This window comes from Octopus sinensis, linkage group LG16, assembly GCF_006345805.1.
Source record: "Octopus sinensis linkage group LG16, ASM634580v1, whole genome shotgun sequence".
In the NCBI taxonomy this organism is placed as follows: Eukaryota; Metazoa; Mollusca; class Cephalopoda; order Octopoda; family Octopodidae; genus Octopus; species Octopus sinensis.
In genome coordinates this window covers 54,624,497-54,650,338 of record NC_043012.1, presented here as the reverse complement: position 1 = coordinate 54,650,338, position 25,842 = coordinate 54,624,497, and the positions used below count along the sequence as shown (strand labels likewise).

Genomic DNA, 25,842 nt, shown 5'->3' with positions numbered 1-25,842 from the left:
AATAAATACGTATTACATTTGACAGAATAGTCTAAATGCTAAAGGGTTAAGACATACAGGTTGAATTTTCCAGACCCAAATTTTCAAACACCCACCAAAGGTCAGAAGGTTTGCAATATTTATGGGATGACCCAATACATGCCTTCGAAACACGCTAAGTCTACTAGCGACAGCTGATGAAGGGGATTTTTCCATGTGTAGCATGTCCTGTACCTTGTTTTTCTGTTGTAAATAATGTTTTTCCTGTTTTCGTTCTCGTCCTGTTCCACGTCTCTGTCCTTCTGTTGTAAAAAAATGACTTTTCCGTTTTCGTTTCTGTTGAGTTCTACATCTTTTTGTGGTGTCCTGTACGTATATATATTTATATATGCATGTATATATACATGTAGATGTAGGTACGTACATATATGTTTGTATGTATGCATATATTTTATTTATTACAGTATTGTCTGACAGCGCTTCGCGTCGGGTTCGTTCGATTCTTCGCTTCGTTCTGTTTCTTATCCTCCCAGTATTGTTTTATTATATATATATATACATATATTTTTCTCTGTTTTTACTCATTCTCGAATTTGATGGACATATAGCAGTATGTCAGCCATCTCAGGAAATCTCTAGTGAGACTTTTTATTGATGTACCTGAAGAGACCCAGGACGGGTCTAAACATGTGTTGTACCCAATAAAGTCTATAACACATTCCATTTATTTTATTCATACTGTTACCCCAACTGCCACTATGAAGTTACCACAATAAATCTATGAATAACAACAGGTAATTGAAACTGTGCTGGTTCTTTACTCATCATCTATTTAGACACTGTATAATTTCCCCATTATATATATATATATATATATATATATATATATATATATATATATATATATGTATATATATATATATATATATATTTTGAAAAATAAAAGAGGGATACAAAAAAACCACATTAATTATGGGATCATTAAATATGCATATATCTATGTGTGTGTATGTATATATATTTATACATATTGGGTCATCCCATAAATAATGCAGTCTCTTTATACTAATATTTTTCAAAATTTAGATAAAAGTTCTTTTTTGATCTAAAATATACTCTCCTTCATTTTCTACAATGCTCTTCATCTATCTGGTAGGCTTGCAAGGCTGCTTTCCCAAAATTCACTTGTCTGTGATGAAATATACACCTCCAGTACTGTCCTGACTTTGTCTACAGAATTCATATTTTTTCCATCCAAATGACTTTGAAGACTGTGGAATAAATGATAACCAGATGGAGCAATGTCCGGTGAATATGGTGGGTGAGGCATCTTGAAACCAAAGATGGTCATTTTTCTTCTAGTGCTGACTCAAGCTGCTTGCAGTAGATCTCCTTTGTTATTGTTTGGTTTGGGTTTAAAAGTTCAAAGTGGACTAAATCTTTCATATCCCACCAAACAGATAACAACACCTTATATGGGTGAAGACCTCTTTAGCCTGGGGTGCCGGTGTTTCTCCTTTCCTTACTTACTGTCTTCAGCGTTTGACATTTTTACAGAGAACCCATTTCTCGTCACCAGTCACTATTGGGTCCAAAAAAGGTTAATTCGTGAGACATGACAGCAAAGAAGAGCACACATTCACTCACTGCACATGATTAGATTTGGAAAGTTTGTGAGGAAGCCACTGACCCAATTTGCTGACTTTCCCAATGGCATGCAGGTGTCAATGAATGGTTGAATAACCAAATTCAAGCTTCTCTGCTAGTTCCTCAACAGTGATGATGGGATTTTGTTCCACCAGGATTTGCAGGACATCCTCATCAAGCTCTATAGATCTTCCAGGATGAGGCTCATCTTCTAGGCTGTAGTTTCCGGCTCAGAATTTCTGGAAGCACTGTTGACACTGGTTTATGCTTATTGTCTGATCCCCATATACTGCATTAATATTCCTCACACTTTCCATTGCATTGTTGCCTTTATTGAACTCATAAAAGCAAAATATGCTGAATATGCTCCCTTATCACTGGCATTATAACTTTGAAAAAAATAACAGTTAAAATCGAACTGCACTCTTCAAAACTTGCACTAAGAATAAGGACAAGGTAAAATTACTATCTGCTTTTATAGCAAGTTGATGCAGTTAGTTTATCCCATCCTCCTCCAACTTTTAGTTCATGCAATTGAAAAAACAGCATTATTTATGGAATGACCCAATATATATGATGGGCTTTCATATAATTTCCTTATTTCTTCACTGCCCACAAGGGGCTACATACAGAGGGGACAAACAAGGACAGACAGACAAATGGATTAAATCGATTATATCAACCCCAGTGCGTAACTGGTACTTATTTAATCGACCCCAAAACGATGAAAAGCAAAGTCGACCTCGGCGGAATTTGAACTCAGAACGTAGTGGCAGACGAAAAGCCGCTAAGCATTTCGCCCAGTGTGCTAACATTTCTGCCAGCTTGCCGCCTTATATAATTATATAATTCATATAATTTCCATCAAGAAAATTTACTCACAAGGCATTGGTCATCCTGGGGTTATACTTGCCCAAGGTCCCACACAGTGGGACTGAGCCTGAAACTTTGTGGTTGCAAGTGACCTTCTGAACTACACTCCATGCCTGCATCTATGTCACAGATCTTAGAGCATGGTGTCAACAGAAGTTGATTTTTGAGAAGCATAATCAAATCATAATCAAAGGTGTCCAGACATAAGATAAGATAAGAACAATAATCTTTTCTACTCTAGGCACAAGCACTGAAATTTTTGGGGAGGTGGGGGGCCAATCGATTACACTGACCCCAGTACACAACTGGTACTTAATTTATCAACTCCAAAAGGATGAAAGGCAAAGTCGACCTCGGTGAAATTTTAACTCAGAACATAAAGACAGACGAAATACTGCTAAGCATTTTGCCTGGCGTGCTAATGTTTCTGCCAGTTCGCCGCCTTATAAGATAAGAACAATAATAAATGAGTGAAGAACGAATATATAGGACATGAGTTTATTTGGCAAGGAAAAAAAAAAAATTACCAGCCTGAAATATAACAATATTAATGGAAACTTTATTAATCGAAAGGCAATTGTAAGTAAAAGAAGAAATTGAAGAAATGCTATTTCAAATACAGTTGCAATTGTATAATAAAGGAAAGATGCAAATGGTATTCAAATATGAGCACCAAATGTGAAATTTGAATGATAATAGATATAGAAATGTAAATGAGGAAGGGAAAGGGATAGAATAGGAGGGAAACAAAAGGAATAGGCGATAGAGAGAGGAGGAGGGGTAGAAAGAATGGGAGAGAAAGGGAAGTCAAAAATAGTAGCGGGGGGGAAGGTGGAAAGAATTAAGAGATGGTAGTAGAGAGAGAGAGAGAGAGAGAGAGTGGCAGCAAAAGAAATTACTAAAGTAAAAATAAAGTAAAGAAGAGCCGACAAGAGTGGAAGCAGAAAAGCTTTCTATGAAGAGTGGGAAAAGGTAGAGAAGCACAAGATAGTAGGAGAGAGAGAGGAAGAGAGATAGGAGAAGAACTTACCATTAAAATAAGAGAAACTGTGAAGCAAAGAAGAGAAAGAGAGAGGGAAGCAGAGAAATGGAAGAGACATTAGAATAGCATTGGAGAAAGAGAGGAAGATCAGTTAGGAAAAAAAAAGGGAGTTTAAGGAAAGAGAAAGAAAGGAAGGAAGGTAGAAGGAAGGAAATTATGAAATGTAACAGAAAGAGTGACAGTGCAATTGATTAGGAAAAAAAGTAGGTGTCAAACTCAATGACTGGCGGGGCAGTCTCATCATCAACTGCTGTAAAGGAAATAGAAATACTCTAGAACAGGCATGGGTTTCATTTTCTGAGAAGGAGCTGCATGATACATTGTTCACCATCAGGTGGGCTCCGCTACGGAAGAATTACAACAGTGTTTCGTGGTCTGCTACCACAACAGCTCCTTTATAGGATCCAGTTAGCTCAAGACATCATCAGGAGGAACCACGTCCGGTTTCGGCCCCTACTCCTCTACCGTTTTGACGTGGTGGGCCCCTCCCCCTTTCGTAGGTGTCTTCAGCTCTGGTGTTTGGTGCATGTCTTCTTCCTTTCTTCTGTTCCTTGGCCTCTTCGATATATCGTCAGTGAGTGTCAGCTGGTGACTGACTGACTTGTCAAAATTTTCCCTTTAAATACCTGCAGCTAGGCTCCAGCAGGCAGCCCCGGCAAGTTGTCACGTGGCACTGTCTCATCAGGTGGGCTCCACTACTAAAAAAATTGAAGATGATTTTTCGTTAGGCAAGCCATTCAGTATGTCCATGACTGATCTACAAAGAACCAACTATAGAATAATCAAACTGATTGATCAAGTTACGAAAGTAACACAAAGAGATACCTGGCCTTGCTCGGGATTAAAATGGCATAGTTTTTTTATTGTTTTACTTGTTTCAGTCATGTGACTGTGGCCATGCTGGAAAAAATCAACTACAAGATTTATTCTTTGTAAGCCTAGTACTTATTCTGCTGGAGTAAGTCACATCCCTTGAATTAAAGACTTTTGTTACCCGAAACATAAGGGGTTGGTTTATTGAATTTTTTTTTAATGGCTTTGCAGGGTGGCAGGGGAAATGTAAAGATGTGCACGACCACCCTTGGACGGTTTTCAATGACCATAGAAAGTGCGAGCCCTCTAACTGAAAAATCGTGGATTTGTATAAAGGACACACACACAGACATTTTGCCGTTTGTATATATATAGAGAGAGATTAGTAAGGAAGGTGAATAGTTTAGATGAGATGCAATCAGGGTCTGTCTCAGGATAAAGTACCACTCATGCTCTCATCTCAGTGAGACAACTACAGAAGAAGAATGTTAGACATCATTGCTAAGAGCTGCAGCGGAAATTCTAGCAGAGAGTAAGCCACTATGTTGAGCATTCATACACACAAAGAAAGGTTTGATGGTGTATCACACCCTGTACCCTGGGAGTAAAGAGGTATAAATGAATGGCTTAGAAAATGTATGTACAAACCACATGGTTCCGGGTGTAGTGCCACTGCATGGCACCTTGGGCAAGTGTCTTCTCCTATAGCCTCGGGCCAACTAAAGCCTTGTGATGAAGATGATGATGATATATACATATATATATATATATATCTACATACATATACACATGATGGGTTTCTTTCAGTTTCTGTCAACCAAATCCACTCACAAGGCTTTGGTCAGCCCAAGGCTATAGAAGAGGACACTTGCCCAGGTGCCATGCAGTGAGACTGAACCTGGAACCATGTGGTTGGAAAGCAAGGTTCTTACCACACAGCCATACCTGCCCCTGTAACTATGGATATGTAATAAAGCTGGTGGGTGGTAGGAGAAAAGAGAGGCGTTAAGTGATCCCAAGTAGAAAACCAAGGAGGATATGGAAGGGGTGGGGGCATAGGCGACGAGTGGTGAGACACACTGTGCAGAAGGAGCATGGGAAATTTGATGATAATGATAACAATGATTGTGGTGGTGGTGGTGGTGGTGGTGGTGACTGCAGTAGTGATGATGATGATGGTGATGATATTGTTGATGAGGGTTTATACTGAAGACGAGAATGATGTTCATGGTGGTGGTGGTGGTGGCAGCGGCAATGATAATGATCTAACTTTTGATAATGTTCATAAGAATACTCACTGAATGTATAATGGATACATTTGCCATATCCATTGACATCTCGAATTCAGTGCTTGATGGGGCTGATTGAAAAAAAGAAGGAAGAAAATTTAAGTATATATAAATAGAAACATTTTTATTTCTAAATCTCTCAAAGACAGATATTCATTAGCAGTTACTCTTTACTCTTTTACTTGTTTCAGTCATTTGACTGCGGCCATGCTGGAGCACCGCCTTTAATCGAGCAACTCGACCCCGGGACTTATTCTTTTGTAAGCCCAGTACTTATTCTATCGGTCTCTTTTTGCTGAACCGCTAAGTAACAGGGACGTAAACACACCAGCATCAGTTGTCAAGCAATGCTAGGGGGACAAACGCACACATGCATATATATATACATATATACGATGGGCTTCTTTCAGTTTCTGTCTACCAAATCCACTCACAAGGCTTTGGTCGGCCCGAGGCTATAGTAGAAAACACTTGCCCAAGGTGCCACACAATGGGACCTTGGGCAAGTTCTTTAAAGTAAAGACTATTTGCCAGCATAATGTGGCAGTCCTGGAAAGGACGGTTGTTACTGTTGATTAGCCTCAGGAAACATCATTTCCAGCTGGTTATACGACACAATAACTGTGCCCTTATGTTTTTGGAAAGGGAGTCCAGCACCTCCATCCAGTACAAAGAAGCCGGTCCACAGATGTTGCTTTGTGCTGGATGGGGGTGTTTTTGAAAATATAAGAACACAGATATTGTGTCGTATAGCCAACTGGAAACGATGTTTCCTAGGGCTAAACAACAGTAACAATCGTCCCTTTCAGGGAAGCCATATTCCATTGGCAAATAACCTTTACTTATATGTGTGTATGTGTATGTATATGTATGTATGTATATGTGTGTATATATATATATATATATATATATATATATATATATATATGGCCTGCTTGCTTAGCCAGTGAGGTGGCGTCATTTGAAGGCAAAAACAATGTGAAGCGCATTGTGACTAGCGATGTGTAGCAACATCTGATAGCCTGGTCAGTCATGTGATATATAGGGCATCCAGCCATAGAAACACTGCCAGATCTGACTGGGCCTGATGCAGCCTTCCGGCTTCACAGACCCCAGTTGAACCGTCCAACCCATGCTAGCATGGAAAACGGACGCTAAATGATGATGATGATGATGATGATATATGTATATAATAATAATGATGAAATTATTGTATACAGTGCTCAGATGCACCACAAAAAGTGCATATAAAGCATATGCAGTAATGTACAAATGTCTGGGAAGTGAACAGTGCATGAGTCAGATACATGCTTGCGTGTGTATGGAGGGAAGAAAATCAGGTGTAGTGTTGGCGAATCTCAGGAAGCATGGAAGTTTTGAAGGATGCAGTGCTCTGACAACTAACAACTGATGCTAGCAGTTTGTTCCATACTTCAGCAACTCTTAGCATGAAAAAATGTTTCTGAAAGTCATGGGAGCTGTGCTGTTTTCTGACTTTTTTAAACATGTCCACGGGTGTTAGACAGGTGGAGTTTGAAAAGGTGCTCAGAGTTATTGTTAGTAAGATAGATGGTTAATAAATTTTATGGGTGTCTGCCAAGTCAGCTACCAGACGTCGGAGTTTCAATGAATCCATACCAAGGGAAGTAAGGCATTCAGAATATGGCAAATGCCTGATGGAGGGGATTCTCTTGGTTGCATGTTGCTGAACGGTTTCTATATATGTATAGACATAATTTAAAGAATCAATACAAAATGTATTCTATCCAGTGAGGAGTAAATAGTAATTTAAATACGGAACTGAAAAAGTTACTAATCTTTTCATGGTTCTATGACACTTGAACAGGCATATTTATAAAATACTCCATGTACCTTCAAAAAATCTTTCAGGCTCTGTTTATGCATTATATATATATATATATATAGTTAATCCAAACATGAAAACACAACAACGCAAGGACGTGGAACAAATATTGTATTATTGGACGCTCAGGAAGGAAGGGAAGAAGGAGGGTTTTACGTTTTGAGTGGAGCTCTTCATCAGAAACATAGGAAAAGGAAAGATCCAGAGAAGGGAAGACGGAGGAAAAAAAATCGCCAACGGTACACACACAGTCACATTATATATAGATAGATATGTATATTTTTCCCTTGTTAACAATTAACACAGAAAAAGTATATAAATAGTTTACCAGGATCGCAAAAAGAATCACACAAGTAAAAAGGTAGAAACTTCGGTTTTACATGAAATATTTCGTATAATATATATATATAAATAAATAAATGGAGTTAAACGCAGGTGTTATTCAAGTTCTTTTACTTCCCACATATGTTTCGAAGATATCACTGGTATTATTCCAAAGGCATAAAATGGTATAAAACAATGTAATCTTCTCTTCAGGAAAATGAAAAAATCAATAAGACATTTTAACAGAAAATGATGGATATGAATAGTGATTAACTGAATGCTATTATATAACGTGTCAGAAGTAAAAGAATTTGAATAACACCTGCGTCTAACTCCATCTATTTATTTATGTATATATATATATATATATATATATATATATATATATAACACATAATGAAATTATTAGTAGCTCTTTCATTTGTGCATTTAAATTGACATATATCATCATCGTTTAGCATCCATTTCCCATGCTGGCATGAGTTGGACAGTTTGTCTGAGGTCTGGAGAGCAAACAGCTGCACCAGGTGCCAATCTGATCTGTCAATGTTTCTATAGCTGGATGCACTTCTTAACGCCAACCACTCCGAGAGTGTAGTGGGTGATTTTTATGTGCCACCAGCACAGGAGCCTGTCAGGCGGACATGGCATCGATCATGTTCAGATAGTGCTTTTTATGTGCCATGAGCATGGGGGCCAGCCAAGGAATACTGACATCGGCCATGTTCGGATGATGCTTTTTATGTGCCACTGGCACAGGAGCCAGTCAAGGGGTACTGGCATTGGCCACATTTGGAAGGTGCTTTTTACGTGCCACCAGCACGGGAGCCAGTCTGGGATTACTCGCATCAGCTATGTTCGGATGGTGTTTTCTACGTACCACCAGCATGGGAGCTTGTCAGGCAGACCTGGCATCAACCAACACACACACGTAATTATTGTTTTAATGATTGCTTTTCTATGCTTGCATGGACAGGACAGAATTCATGACAGGCTTTTCTACACCTGGATGACCCACTTGTTGCTAACCCTCATTTATTTCCAAGCAAAGTATTATTTTCCCACAGTCAGATACATTTTTACATGGAAGACTGGAAACAAAAAATACTGCTTGTACGATGGTGACACTTGTTAACAACCATCACATGATGTCAAGACAAGGGGACATACAAACACACACACATATGAGGTGTACTGAAAAGTCCCTGGTTTTAAGGGCATCATGAAAGGTTTGCTTGGGGGCCGAACCTCCCAAGTTCTTTTACAGGGCTTAGAAAATCTGAAGGACAGCTGCAATAAGTGTGTGTGATTCTGAGAGGGGAATATACAGGATCCTCCTGTATTTTCTTTTATCAAAGCCAGGAACTTTTCAGTACCCCCTTATATATCATCATCATCATCATCATCATCATCATCGTTTAGCGTCCGTTTTCCATGCTAGCATGGGTTGGACAATATATATATATATATACATCTTTATATATAAAAGTGAAGTTGTGTGTCTGTCTCCTACGATTTAGATTCCTAACTACTCCCACATTTTGCGGTGCAGTGTAACCAAAAGCGGGTATCTTATAGTCGTGATTCATATCGAGCCCTTCTGGGTATTAGCGTGCGTCTACGATGAGTCTACGATTTAAAAAAAAAATTACCATCATTTTTAATGCATTTTTTCGCTATTATATAAAGGAAGTAACTCTCTAAAAATGTATTATTAAATCTCAGAACGTAAAAAGCTACAGTAACACCCCCCTTTGTGGTTAGCCATATTGAGATGGCTATTATACTTTACATCTCTAAAAATGCTTATATAGTTATTTCCCTTACAAACCTGAGCAACGCCGGGCGATACTGCTAGTATATATATATATAAAGACAAGGCATAAATTATGGTCATTACATATTTCTTTATTGTAGTAAAATTTGACTTACAGCTGTTTCTGAGCCTGGTGTGTTAAAAGAGAGAGCTTATGAAGTAATCCCTCATTAGTAACTCTTTGTTTTGGTATATTCTTTTACTTCTTTCAATCATTTGATTACAGCCATGCTGGAGCACCACCTTTTTGTTGAAGAAATTGACCCCAGGACTTATTCTTTGTAAGCCTTGCACCTATTCTATCAGGCTCTGTTGCCGAACTAAGTTACAAGGACGTAAACACACCAATATCAGTTGACAAGCAATGGAGTGGGGACAAAGACAGACACATAGATATGTACACATGTGTGTGTGTGTATATATACATACATACACACACAATGGGCTTCTCTCAGTTCATCTACCAAATCCAATCACAAGGCTTTGATCAGCCTGAGACTACAGTAGAAGACATCTGCCCAAGGTGCTGTGCAGTGGGAATGAACCCGGAATCATGTGGTTGGAAGCAAGTTTCTTACTACACAGCTACGCTTGTACCTACATATATATACTCAATCAATTAGAAGTTAAATTAGCCTCATTAATGGTTCATTACCTAATATTGTGAATAATAATAATAGGTCTATATATAAATCATAGTTTATATTGAAAACATAACACCTAATAGCCTAATGGAATATCTTTTTTCTGCCCTTCAGATGAGATTTTGCTTAATATAATGATTTAGTTAATCTTTAGGCTTAATTGAAACAGCTGTAAGAGAATATGTTGGATCTTTGCAAAGTGTGCAGTAATTTAAAAATTTTTCATGGTAAGTGTGCTGTAATTTTAAACTTTTCATGCAAAGTGTGCCAATAACTTTTGATGTTCCATGCAAAATGCACTAGTAATTGACTTTTAAATCTCTTGTACACTATAAAAAACAAATTGATAGAGAACCACTTCCCAGATAGTTAGGTAACATTCCCATCACTACGAGGGTTGTCTTAACAGTATTATTGACCCCTGGGTAAATCAGTTCCATTGGTTCTATGGTATTTATTTATTGACTGCAAGTCACAGCATAGGTAGATTTGAATTGGACCCCAAAACCAGTGAAGCACCCAGTGAACCCATGCCTTAAGACAACACTGCCTATTAACACCACCACCCTCTGTTTTCAAGCCTTCCTCCTCAGGAATTCTTTTCTTTCTTCACTTCTGATATTCTTTCTACCCACAGACATTCACATTGAGAAGTTAAAGCTGAACATTACCAAATCAATCTCAGCAGTCTTCAAAAGCCTGCAAACGCGATAGCCATTGCATCTTCCTCCTGATGAGTGTCATTACAAAAAAAATATAAAATTTGTTTTCCATGCTGGCAATGGCTAGGAGAGTTTGACGGGAGCTGGCAAGCTGTGCCAGACTCCAATTGTCTGTTTTGGCATGGTTTCTACAGTTGGAGGCTCTTCCTAATGCCAACTACTTTACAGAGTGTACTGGGTGCTTTTTAGATGGCACCAGCATCTGTACTTTATATGTGGTATAAGGCATGGGTGCTTTATATATGGCATCAGCACGGGTGCTTTTTACACGGCACCAGCAGAGTTGCTTTTTAAACGGTACTAGCAAGGGTGCTTTTTAAGTGGCACCTGCACATCCACTTTTTACATGGCAAAATGGCACAGATAAGCAAATGTGAAATAAAAGACTTTATATAGCTATGGTGCAGCCTCACCTGGAATTTACATCATCGATCTGGAACCCCTATCTTTCCCAGGATATTAATCATTTGGAAACCGTTCAGCGATGTGCAACCAAGAGAATACCCTCCATCAGGCATTTGCTATATTCTGAACGCCTTATTTCCCTGGGCATGGATACATTGAAACTCCAACGTCTGGCAGCTGGCTTGGCAGACACCCATAAAATTATTAACCATCTATCTTACTAACAATAACTCTGAGCACCTTTTCAAACTCCACCTGTCTAACACCCGTGGACATGTTTACAAAGTCAGAAAACAGCACAGCTCCCATGACTTTCGGAAACATTTTTTCAAGCTAAGTTGCTGAAGCATGGAACAAACTGCTGGCATCAGTTGTTAGTTGTCGGAGCACTGCATCCTTCAAAACTTCCATGCTTCCTGAGATTTGCCAACACTACACCTGATTTTCTCCCCTCCATACACACGCAAGCATGTATCTGACTCATACACTGTTCGCTTCCGAGACATTTGTACATTACTGCATATGCTTTATATGCACTTTCGACAAGTTGTGGTGCACCTGAGCACTGTATACAATAATTTCATTATTATTATAAATGTTTTGCTCAGAAACACTCATCATCATCATCATTTAATGCCCGCTCTCCATGCCGGCATGGGTTACACAGTTTGACACGGAGCTGCCCAGACTCAGGCTTTCTATGGCTGGATGCTCTTCCTAATGCCAGCCACTTAACAGAGTATGCTGGGTGCCTTTTATGTGCTACCAGCATGAGTGTATTTATGGTGCACCAGCATGGGTGCTTTTTAAGTAGCACTGGCACCTGAAAGACAAGCCTGTATAAGTGTAAGGCAGCGTTTTTATTTAGCTAGACATGTCTTATCAAGTGCAGCAAATTGCCACATCTCTCGGTCTCTTGTCATTTCCTCAGTGAGGTCCAGCATTTGAAGATCCTTTCTCACCACTTTGTCTCACGTATTCCTGGCTCTACCCCTTCCACAGGTACCCTCCACATTTAGAGCTTAGCACTTCTTTATGCAGCTGCCCTTATCCATACACACATGTGGGTTCATGATCCATGTGTTGGTGATCAAATACTGAGATGGCAGCATTGTTAGAGCATTGAATAGAAAGCTTTACAGTATTTGTTTCGTTATTCTGTGTTCAAATCCTGCTGATGCCAACTTTGTCTTTCACTCTTTTAGAGTTCATAAATAAAATACCAGTCCAGTACAAGGTTTGATTCTTCTTCTCTTACTGCTCAGACATGGCAAGGGATGACTTCTGCCATATTTGACCATTTAGCAATTGGGTTACTCTGTGAAATGGAATGCTTATTTATTCACATTGTTTTGAATTAATCATGAATTCTCTCATAGCTTCAGAGATTTCATTGAAATGATTGTTTATTTTTACAATGCTGGTGCCACATAAAAAGCATCCAGTCCACAGTGTAAGGTGGTTGGCATTTAGAAGGTCATCTGGCTGTAAAAACCATGCCAAAACTAACCTTGCTTGTGCTGGTGCCACTGATTCAAGGTGGTTGGTGTTAGGAAGGGCATCCAGCTCTAAAAACCATGTCAAAACAGACACAGAAACCTAGTGTAGTCTTTGACCTGGCTAGCTCCTGTCAAACTGTCCAACCCATGCTAGTATGGAAGGCGGATGTTAAATAATGATGATGATGATTGTAAGGTAGATGTGAGAGGCTGGGCACGGCCAAGTAGAATATTTGACCTGAATATGGGCAGTTTAAACAATAAAGGGTTAAAATACTCAAGATACAGTGTTTAATATGAGAGTTTCCCTACGACTCAACCAGTTGAAGGAGATTAAATAACATATCCAATGATAATTATGATCAGAAATATATCATTAGCAATGTTATTTCACTGAAGACTGGGTATTGTGGATTGTGGATTGTCAGGATTGGTAGAACAGTGGCTATAATACCATATGGTATTTAGCAATGCATCTTTGTTCTGACTTCAAATACCATCAGAGCAGGGGTCAGTGAACCAGGGTAAATTATCCCAAGTGGGGTAAAAATGAAATTTGTGTGGGTAATGAGGACTTATTAGACATAAGTAAAATTATATAAAACAAATATGTTCCTTGTGACGACAGAAAGTTTTCTTCTGGCAATAATGCCTTTGTCCAATGTAATGGACATGGTTAGGAGATGTTATACCATATTTATCCCATTTGTTTTATACGTTTTATATTTATAATTCTATTCTCCATATAAACATATTCAATAAACCTTTTGAATTCAAAGAATCTATGGTTTTCTTAATTTCAGATCAAAGGGGTAATGTCAGCATAAATAAATATATTTTGGGGTAATTGATTAAAAATTTCCTTGATCCCTGCACTAGAGCAAGCTTTTCTTTTCATTCTTTGGGGGTTGATAATCATCATCATCATCATCATCATCATCATTTAGCGTCCGTTTTCCATGCTAGCATGGGTTGGACGGTTCTACTGGGGTCTGTGAAGCCAGAAGGCTTCATCAGGCCCAAGCATCTGTTAAGTACTGGGGTCAATTTGTGACATTGTCTTCATGTTAGGAATATAAAAAATTAATGAAAAATGCCAGTTAACTTCTTTCAAGGCCACCAGTTTTTAGTTTAGAGTTTTTAAGTGTTTTCTTTTTTAATCTTTTTTCAGGCACAAGTGTGATTGTGTGGCTGAGAAGCTTGCTTCCCAGCCAAGTGGTTGTAGGTACAATCTCATGGCATGGCATCTTTGGTAGACTGACCAAAGCCTTGTGAGTGGATTTGTTAGAAACTGAAAGAATTCTGCTGTATATGTATTTGTGTGTACTCTTGACAAGACATTGTGAGATGGTTGTAAAGGAGAATCCTTGTTGTACAAGTGAGGTTCTCCATTTCCATTGTGTCACTAAAAAAACATGCCTGGCCAAAGGGAAATATTACCTTGCTTAGAAACAGGTGAAGACTGGTGACAGGAAATATATTCAGCTGTAGAAAATCTGCCTCAACAAATCCCATCAGACCTATGCAAGCATGGAAAAAGTGGACATTAAATGATGATGGTCATAGTGGTGGTGGGTTCTCAACTTCTGATAAAGCTGTAGGACCACTGTCCTGACATATATGTTACTCTTACTCTTTTACTTGTTTCAGCCATTTGACTGCGTCCATGCTGGAGCACCGCCTTTAATCGAGCAAATCGACCCCAGGACTTATTCTTTGTAAGCCTAGTACTTATTCTATCGGTCTCTTTTGCCGAACCACTAAATTACGGGGACGTAAACACACCAGCGTTGGTTGTCAAGTGATGTTGGGGGGACAAACACAGACACATATATATATATACATATATATGACGGGCTTCTTTCAGTTTCCGTCTACCAAATCCACTCACAAGGCTTTGGTTGGCCTGAGGCTATAGTAGAAGACACTTACTCAAGGTGCCACGCAGTGGGACTGAACCCGGAACCATGTTGTTCATAAGCAAGCTACTTACCACACAGCCACTCCTACGCCTATGTTGCAGGCATTTTTAAGCCCAACAGATCCTTGGCAAAGAAGATTTGACCCCAGGACTGAACTGATGCTTTATTTATTGACCCCTGAAAGGAAAAATCATAAAGATGACTTTGGTGACATTTGAACTTGGAGTTCAGAGATGCAGAACAAATACCAAAGGCATTTTACCCAATGCCCTAACAATGCAGCCAACTCACCACCTTATTTGTTTTCTTATTATGCCAGATATAAAGAAAACATTGCAAGTGATGGATGTCATTCATCTCAACTGATTGACATGCTAACAGGCTCTGAGGTAAGAAAGGTGCCTCTATGTGGTCACTTGACTTGCTAGAAATAGCAGTCAAATTTTCTCTCCCATCACAACCTGCTGTTTTCAAAAAGGAAAAGGAACAGCATATTGTAGTAGTACCTGACATAGAAAAATGTCGAGATGTCATGAACCTTACACTGTTGATCATAGGTCTGCTTGATCAAGACTGAACAGCAACAGCATCAGCAACAATAACAACAACATGTTCTGGAATATGCATACAGTGCTTTGATGTCAAAGTAAAGTAGTGAAGATATTGATTCTGAGATTATAAGCTGACACAGCTACATCAGCCTTGTGTTTATTATAGCCAATCTACACTACACTGAATGATTCAGCCTTCCCAGCCAAAAACATGAACCATATTAGCTTTTTACCTGTAGCTGTTTAGCCCCAGGTCAACCCTGATCTGACTTATGAAAAAAGGAGAACAAGCCATGACCGTCCAGTCTTTGTAGGAGGATCTTGGACTATATTATCCAATGTCTTTTACTTTTTTAAGATGGTAGTGGTAGGGGGAAAGATTTGTCTGCTCTTTCTAGCATATGAACAAACCACACAGAGGTTTTACATGGTGTTGTCTTTACATAATTTTATGTGTTGGTAGGTAAAATGAATATAACAAGAATAAAATAAAATATGTCAGCAGCATGTAAAAAGCACCGAGTACACTATTAAGTGGTTAGCGTTAGGAAGGGTATCCAGCTGTAGAAAGCTGGAGTCTAGACAGTTCCCTGCTAGCCACCTTCATGTCAAACCGTCTAACCCATGCCAGCATGGAAAGTGGATGTTATATGATGATGATGGTGATGAGGCTACAGTAAATTTTGTCACACTTGTTATTTGAGTATCTCCTAGTGTTTGAAGGGCTTTTAAGAGAACCATAACTTGACCGTCATCATCATTATCATCATCGTTTAGCATCTGTTTTCCATGCTGGCATGGGTTGGATGGTTTGCCTGAGGTCTGGAAAGCCAGCGGCTGCACCAGGCTCAAATCTCATCTGGCAGAGTTTCTACAGCTGGATGCCCTTCCTAATGCCAACCACTCCAAGAGTGTAGCGGGTGCTTTTTACGTGCCACCATCACAGAAGCCAGTCAGGCGACCCTGGCATCGATCACGTTCGGATAGTGATAGATGTCATGGCTGCCTGACTGGCTCCTGTGCAAGTGGCACATAAAAAGCACCCACTACACACTCAGAGTGGAGTTTATAATATCAGGCAGATAAGAAACAAATTTCCATCTGGATAAAATGTGAGTCTATCCTAGATATTTTGGAAGCTACTCCTGGTAGCTAGGTGAACTAAGGTATAAAAAGTAGAAGAACTATGCAGAATACTAAGACACATGGCTTGCATGAAAACCAAACAATAACATTGATGTTAAAAGTACCAACAACCAGGTCAACCTCAAGTCATATCTTGTCTTATAAAGAGAACAAACACATTAGATAATATTGTACACTCTACTATGAAGGTATATGGCTTAGTGGTTAGGGTGTTACACTTACAATTGCCAGATCATAGGTGTGATTCCAGGACAGGGTGGTGCATTGGTTCTTGAGCAAAACACCTAATTTCTCATGTTGCTCTAGTGCCGTGTGGGGACCGTGTGGCATACCAAAGAATAGACCCAACATTTTCTCTGTTTGTCATAAAAGAGATTGAGGTAGGATTTGTGCACCAACCTCATAAAACTCTCACCAGCAATGAATACCCAAATGGACCCACGGGTTGGAAGGTTGTCGCCTGCGTAGTGCAAAAAGCATCGTCCACCAAGAATAGGGAATCACAAACGAATAAATGGTGGATACATTACAGTGCATGCCTTCATATTACTACTACTACTACTACTATAGTGTATCCACCACTTCAGTGCTGGGTCAACTTGTTTGCATTTCCTCCATCATTTTACATCAGCCATGACCTCTTCAGAGCACACATTGATGGTTAAGCTGTCCAGTTACCACTTCTTTGGTCTTCCACTGTGTTATTTGCATTCCTGGTTCAGCCAGAGAGCAGTTTTAGTCACAGATAATCTTCCTGGAGAATTTGGGGCCATACCAATGCAGTAGAGCTTATTGCATCTCACCTGGGACCAGGGCAACGCTGTTTTCTGCATGTCTTTGCTCATGACATGTGACGTGTATTCTGCATGTCATAAGAAGCAACTACAAGGGTTGGTATTAAGAAAGGTAATAACTAGCCACAAAAGCACTGCCCCCAAAATAACTGTTTAAGCCATGTCAGCATGGAAAGGTGGAAGTAAAAATGATGAACGTATTTATGACATGGTTGAGGCCAGCAGTCCAATGAAATAGACACATTTCTATGCAATGCAAAGCTCACTCTTGCTACTTTGTCATTGGCAAGAATTCAGTCTGATATACCGTAAATCCTTGAGTATAATCCGCATTTTCCCCCAAAAATTTAAAGGTCAAAATCCCTAATGCGTACTATATACGAGGTTAAAAATGAAAATTATTTTCTAAGCAATGTCCGAGTCTCTATTTGCTGCCAGGCAATGTTTATTCAGATGCATTTTGTGATGTCGGGTTCGAAAATACCTTAAGCTAAGCCTGAAAGCAATGAAGTCATAAAAGGATCATCCATAACCTGCAATAAGCAACATTTATTAAATGTTATTACTGTCATTTCTTTATTTTCTGCAAACAAAATGCACAAAAAAGCTACATGTTTGCATTATGTTATATATACAATAATAACAAAGGACGTTACCATATACATTTTACAAACCAAGGATGTTATATAGACCTCCTTGACTCAAGTTAGAGAAGGAGTGCGTATTATACACAAGGTTTAGGTTTTTCAGAGGTACAGCCCCCTAAAAATCCCCTGCGTGTTATACTCGAGGATTTACGGTAATGCTATTGGTCAGTGTGTTTTTTTCTCCTAACTATGGGTGTAACCTTAATTAATTAAAATATTTTAGCATATAGCATTATTTAGAATAACTACTTGTTCTTCATTCAGAAGGAACCCCTGGATAATTTTCCTCGATCATTCTTTTCAACTGGCATACATGCCTGCATTTTTTCACTACAACTCTTTATATCTCTCAGAATGGACCCCAACTGTTTACCTAAGGAGATTTGATAAATCTGAGAGATGCCTGACTAATTCATATTTCCATTAAATTGTAAGTAATCTTGTTCGAATTCATCTTACTGCAGTTTCAGAGGCTGTATAGGTGCCACCCCCACTACCCTGGCCATTGAAATAATTAAAATAATTGTCTCTAATTTAAACATAAAATCAGCAATTTTAAGAGGAGAGGCAATCAATTATACGCCCAGTACATGACTGATACTTTATTGATTCCGAAAGGATGAAAGGCAAAGGTGATCTGGGCAGGACTTGAACTCAGAACGGAAAGCCGTGACTAAATACCGCAAGACATCTTTCATCAATCAACCTTCTAAATGTTTTAACATCATTAAGGAGTTTATACTGACCGTTCCTTGTAAACCCCTACATTCTCAAATTCATTATTTCAATCTTCGACTGCGTCGAGTTTTTCTCTCTCTCTACAATCTAAATTCAAATTCCAGCCTGGGAAATAATTTTCAGGAATTTACTGTGACGGTGCTATTTACTTATTGTCTACACATATATCAAAAATGTATTATTGTTTTAAAAGGCAACCTCGCTTCTAGACACGATACAATTATTTCAGTTTCAACACACGAGCTCAGCTCAAAATCCCTTGTCAAACAAGTACAACCACGAAACTTTCACTCACAACATTAATTAAAAGGAATATTTCTTCATAAAGTTAAGGATATATAAATATGTGTATAATTAAAAAACAACAACAATAAATAATAATGAAAAGATCACTCGATCTTCCAAACTAAAACTATGCAAAATAATGTTTATCAAGGCACAAACCTTTGAAAGTATGTTAATTTGAGAATTCAAGAGTCCCGGGTTAAAAACGTCACCAACAACGCGTTGCTAGATGCGCAGTGATCTCGCAGAATGATTACTAATAGTGTTATAAATTTAAAATTTCAATCACAGTTATTTCAATTCTAATAAATTTTCAATAATTTATGTTTTAATTCTTAAGCAAGATTTTGATAACTATCTGAAAATTTAATGCTCATAATTAAATCAATCGGACGCCAGTTGTGTGCGGGTCGAGTTCTACTTCCGTTTGTATTGATTAAGCCTTTCCGGTTGCTTACTTAGTTGAGCATAGAGGCAAAGATGGTGAGTTAAGATATATCTTTTAATTTATCTATGAATTCTCCAGCATCTGTCTATAAAATATCTCTTTTTTTATAAATTAATATTTAACAATTAAGAATTTGTAGCTATTTTAGAAATTTTGTTTGGATTTCATTAGACTTTGCTCAGATATATATATTGCATTTTCCCCACGAGATAATTTATTACGTTTGTACTTTGTTGTAAATTAATTTATAAATCTTGTAAAAAATTTTTCATTCCTCGAATTATTTCATTTTCTGATGTTAAACAGACTGCCGAACAATTATACATTATCGTATCACGCTATTTTATACAAAGTTTAAAGAAATATATTTTTGTACCCCATGAATTAATATCTATGTATAACGGTTGTCGCCTCGACCAACTTTTAAGACTATTTACTAAGTATGGATCCTCGTCCGACTTAATAATGTTTAACATGTTTCTACTAAATATAACTTAATCTATGGGCATTTTGATGGCTTAAGCTTGGCTCCATCTATCTATATATACATATAAGAGGGATGACCACTATGTGGACAACCCGTATGCTAGAAGTAGATCCGCTATGGTCGTACCACTAATAATTAATCTATATTTTTGTTGCTTTGTCTTGCTCGATTACGTTCTGGTGTTTGCTAAATTTTTCTTGAGAACATTTCTAAATGGTAAGTCCATAGCAGATCTACTTCTAGCATAAGGGTCATCCCTCTCATGTATATATATAATACAATTTACTGAACCTTCAGATTTTTATATCCTAGACCACTGGTGTGAAATTGATGTTAGTTAATATCTAATTTCTCACCATCATTTTAAATATATATACATATATATAAAAGACGGTCCAAATAACAATGGAGCAAGGTTTTAGAAAGATGGATCAATTTTTAAATACATGTCCTTACAAGTTAATGGCTGGCAGAGGTGTGTGTGTATTGGAAAACACGTGGAAATAGTTATTTTATTGCTATCCGGTTTATCAATGCCATGTGCCAACGAACAACAAATGTTACCATATGCATACGTACGCGACTCGGTTTCTTGGTATTAAGTTTCACGTCAACTTACTATCAAGCATAGTACGTGTGTCGTATTAAGGAGAATTTAGCTGCGGTTTTTAACAGATTTAGCAGCCACATGAAAAACTACTACTTTGACTCAACAGTAGTAACTTTACACTACAGCCTCTCCTGATCATCGGAAAAACCTGTTGAGATATGGAACGGTGAATAGGTTGGTGTTATGCCCAGTGGCCTGTGTAGCAGTATCGTGGTCAACTGCTACAATAGCAGTGATGGTGCTATGGGAAAATGCAGAGACGTAAAACTTCATGACTAGGTTATGAAAGGTAAAAGATAGCGACCAACTGTAAATGAAACAAATGGATAGAAGAATAGGTTAAAAATTGCTACTCATGAGCACACAGTTTCTGTTAGTGAACCTTCAAAATATATTGTCTGTTTGAAAAATAATCAAATGTATTTTGATATTTCTATATAAAAATTGATATGATGTTTATTGATCGTGGTGAAGGATAAAAGACCCTAGTAGAATTTGAACTTGGAATTGTAGGGTACTGGATTAAGCCGTGTCCTAATCAGATTTTTTTTTATTGATGAATGAATGTCTGTGCTATTGGCAACCATCTCCGTAGTTGGATTTTTTTTTTTCTCCTTATTTGTTTTGCAAATTTGAACAAGTTGTTGATGGTGTAATAATTTAGAATTGCACTGATTTGGATAGAGTTGTGATGATATGTTTTAGTTATATTTGATGATGAAATTTTTAAACTAGTTCTGCTGCTGATGTTTTAGTGATGACAAGACTTGCTGAAAATATATCTACAACAGTCACACAATTCTAACTTGTAAATTCAGACCACTGCAATCAGTTAACTATTATTGTTTGAATTTACCCTCAGTTCATTTATGTAAGAGTGAACAAAGAAACTAAGCAAAAATGTAGGAATTAGTCACGTGTGGGAATGGATTTTTGTTATATGAAGGTAGGCTGTAGTGAATCGTGTCTTGATTTTCTGAATAAATGCACCAATGAAATATCAAATGCTGCTATGCACAGGTATTTCCTAACTGCTTTAAAGTAAATGTAAAACGTATTTGATGCATCTGTTTTCTATGCTGGCATGTGGTGGACTCTCTGACTTGAGCTGGAGAGCTGCATCAGGTTCCATTCTGATTTGGCCTGGTTTCTATGGCTGGATGCCTCTCCTAACACCAACCACTTTACAGAATGTGCTGGATGCTTTTTATGTGGCTGTGTGGTCAGAAGTTTGTTTCCCCAGTGACATGGTTCCAGTTAACAGTCCCACTGTGTGGCACCTTGTGGGAGTGTCTTCTATAGCTGACCAAAACCTTATGAGTGAATTTGGTAGATGAAATTGGAAAAGCCCATTCTGTTTGTGTCTCTGTTTTGACATTTTGTGATACTTGTAAAATTCCAATATTCTATGAGAATGTCTGGCCACAGGGGAAATATTACTTAGAAACTGAAGCTTGGTGATACGACAGGCATCCAGCTACAGAAAATCTGCTGCAGTTAAACTCCATACAAGCATGTAAAAGTGGACATTAACCCTTTGGTGCTCAGACTTCTCTGAATATAGTGCTTATTTTTTCACAATGTTTCAAATTATCTGACATTGCTGTTTTGATGATGTGATTGTTTATTTTTAGAATAACATTGTAGGGTGGTTGCAAGAGGCTAGGTATGGCCAGTTTAGATGGTGATTGTGCTGTGCAGAACCTTGCATGACTGAGGTGTGGGTATTGCCATGTGCATGTGGATTTCACTTTATGATCACACGGTTTCTAGTTGTATTGCACTGCATGACATTTTAGGCAAGTGCCATCATTTAACGTCAATGTTCCATGCTTGGCATGGCTTGGACAAGGAAATGTGATTTGGCCAAGAGAGCTGGAACAAAGACCACAATGCATTTCTTTCAACATTCTAGCAGCTTAGTTGATTCTGTAACATCTGGCTGTCTGTCAATGCCTCATTAGTGAAAAAGGATCACATTCGCGAAATATTTGCTAGTGGATTGTGAATAAAGTTTATTAAACCACATGAATTCTATCAGCTCTGTGTTTCACAAAACTTAGTGTGTGGGAGCCTAGAATCATTGAGTGGTTTTGAAGGAATAGTAAAGTTTCTTTGTTGTAGTTGTATTTTATGATGAAACTTCAAAACTAGTTCTGCTGCTGATGTTTTAGTGCTGATTACATTCTCTGAAAATATGACTACAACAATCATTATTCTTATTTCGACGGTGAGCTAGTAGAATCTGGACAAAGTGCTTAGCAGTATTTCGCCCGTCACTATGTTCTGAGTTCAAATTCTGCTTAGGTTAACTTTTTTCATCTTTTTGGGGGTCAATGTAATTGGCTAGTGTCTCCCCCTCCCAATTTCAGGATTGCTATTATTATTATACTGGTGTCTTTTTAATAACTTTTTAGCATTTAAACTGGCCATATCTGTCATAAATACTCTGCTTGGTTCAAACTGGTCAGATCCAGCCTTTCACCTAAGCCTACAATGCTATCCTTAAAATAAACAATCGCATCAGTGAAATCTCAAAGCTATGAGATGAGGCATGATTAATTTACGGTAATGTGACTAAATAAGCATTACATTTGATAGTGATCTGAATGCTAAATGTTTAGGGAATATGTTGAATGCCATTTGTTCATAGTCAGGCTCTTGTGGCAAATTATCGTTGAAGGTAATTGGGTGTTATTAATAATCTAGGTCTAAATTTTAATTCCATGCTGTTTCAAAAAAATTCTGGATTGTCACCAAGCAGAAGCCTTTTCATGTTTGATATTGGGACATTATGTGCCTTGTGCTAGATATGATCTTCAAAAGACTATTGATTAAAAAGAGATCTGGTTGCTGACCCTTTTGTTAACGTATTTCTGTTGAAATATGCTGCATTTGTTTCAGTTATTCAGAATAACAGAATTTAGTGCTGTTTGGAACAAATTAGCATGTGGTTTGATAAGAGATCTTAATTTAGATCACATTAAAACGTGACGCTTGTATCACAGAATCAAGGACTTCTCTGGTTGTCATAGAAATAACAGATTTTGGCTTAGTGTGAAACAATGTAAGGACTGCTGGAATTTCTGAAATACTCTTTTGTTACAAGAGAGTTAATTTTATTTGTTAGCTAATTATTTTGCTGCAGTTATATTTGATGATGAAATTTTAAAACTAGTTCTGCTACTGATGTTTTAATGATGAATTACATCTGCTGAATGTATAACTGTAACAACCAAAGCTTTTCCAGGTTCATATCTGTGTTTTTTAAGTTAATTTAAATTTCACTATTCATTTGCCTCTTCAATGGAAACTTGGTAAATGTATGAGAGATGAATAGCTGATGACTTCGCCATTTAGCATTTTTATATCATTCATGGCATCAAAATAGTCCAAGTTGCTCATCATAACCATCTTCATAGGCCATAATCTACTTTTCCCTGCTCATCTTTTGTGCTTTTTTTTCTTTTTCTTGTCACCTGTAATTTGTTAATTGCTTTTCTTACCTTGTATAGGGTGCCCACAAATCTTTTAGAACAAAAATGAAGTTGGCGAAGAAAATGAAACAGAATCGCCCTGTTCCACAGTGGGTGAGAATGAAGACTGGCAATACGACGAGGTTAGTTTTCTATATATTGTATAATGTTGCTTATGTAACATAATCATAGTATTGAGTCTATTATGTATTCACTGTTCTTCTACTGCTATCATTCACTCTTACCATCAGTTGTCTTCCTTGTTAAACCCCCCGCTGCCCCCATCATGCTCATACTCTTTTCTTTCATTCTCTTCTGTCATTTTTTTAATCCATTGCTTTGAATGAATAGCTACATTATGGCAGACTAGTCTTTCGTTGAACAAAGGAACCTCTCTACAGGTACCATAATAAAAATGCTTCCAGTGTTCTCTGTAAAATGGTTGTTATGCAGGAGATCCGGCTGTTGAAACCATGTTGAAATTTTGTCTGTGTGTGTTTATATACCAGTGGATTATAGTTATGTAATTGTAGCTGATCTTAATAGCAACAGCATTATGGATAAACACTAAAATTGATATCTTTAATGCATCTTACCTGTTTGATTTGTTACTAAATTTATCCCAAAATTGTTGGCAGTTGACACTGCCAACAATTTTGCTACTTTTCAAGATGAGGTACATTAATTTGAATTAATTGAAATACAAGTATAATCAGTATGAGAATATATTCTTTCTCTCTATTTCATTCAAACCATTTTCATTGAGAATAAAGTACAAAACTCTTTTACTAGTCAATATACCATTGGCTATGTACTCTTATACAATTTAATGAATACATTTACATAACAGAATGCATCTACTAATAAAAAATACTCGTTAACAAGTGAAGCAAAGGTAAATACAAGTGTGTAACATACTGAAAATTATACATTTCTCACTTTCACATTACTTGTAATAAAATGAAAGGAATATGTGAAGTATCACCATCAAACAAAATACAGTTATGCCATATTTCTGTCATGAAACTGTCCAAAGCACCTTTTACACAAGGGCACTTTGCAAAACAAACACATATATGGGGTCTTGACCTGATGTCCTTTTGCAGTTTTTCTATCTTGCTTCCATTTTATGAAAGTTAATATTTTCTCTGACATCCACCTCCGTTAATGTTGCCTTTCTTCTAGTTCTGTGCTTTCTGGAAGAAAAGCTTTCATGTAACTAGAGATGTGATGTCAACCTGAAATAACTAGTTAGACATAATACTGGAAACATATGGATCACCATACTTTATATCAGGGTACCAGTAGTTCCACAGTTGAGGTGGCTGCTTGATACCAAACATAATGTTTATAGTAAAAAAAAAAAAAAAAAATTTCACATTTCTGCAGTATCAGTTGGCTGCCATAGCGGATTTGGTCTTCTATGAACAGGAGTTGTGCATTGAGCATTTGTTTCTCCACAACACTTTCAGAAAAAAACTTTTCGGTAAAATTATAAAAAGTAGTCCAGTGGTTGAGCATCGAGAAGTTGACTGTATTACGAACTAGTCTTTTCTGTGAAATTGGGAATTCTTGTTGATGTAGTAATCTTCAACCATGTTGCCATAATGTTTTTTATGTCACTTTCATTATCAAAATCTTCCTCGTCTGATGAAGATTCATGAATTTCAATATGATATATCCAAAGACAAATCATTGTTGCTTTCATTTATATTTTGTACATCAAGAGTAAAACCTTCAAAGTTAGGATTGCTACTTGTTGGTGCTATGTCGTTAAAAACTAAGCTAGACACTTCTCTTCAAACGTTAAAAAGAAACAAG

At 37.6% G+C, this 25,842-nt stretch overlaps 1 protein-coding gene across 1 annotated transcript in view; it reads right to left on the bottom strand.

Annotated features, from left to right (window-relative positions):
- The window catches only part of LOC115220328 (cytosolic carboxypeptidase 2-like), a 115,455-nt gene extending 96,207 nt beyond the window's left edge, over positions 1–19,248 (bottom strand). The window contains 3 exon segments of the mRNA XM_029790428.2: positions 5,653–5,714; positions 18,724–18,820; positions 19,160–19,248. Of these exon segments, the coding sequence (XP_029646288.2) occupies positions 5,653–5,691 (39 nt within the window). The 5' untranslated portion in view covers positions 5,692–5,714; positions 18,724–18,820; positions 19,160–19,248.
- Positions 19,249–25,842: the final 6,594 nt, after the last annotated feature.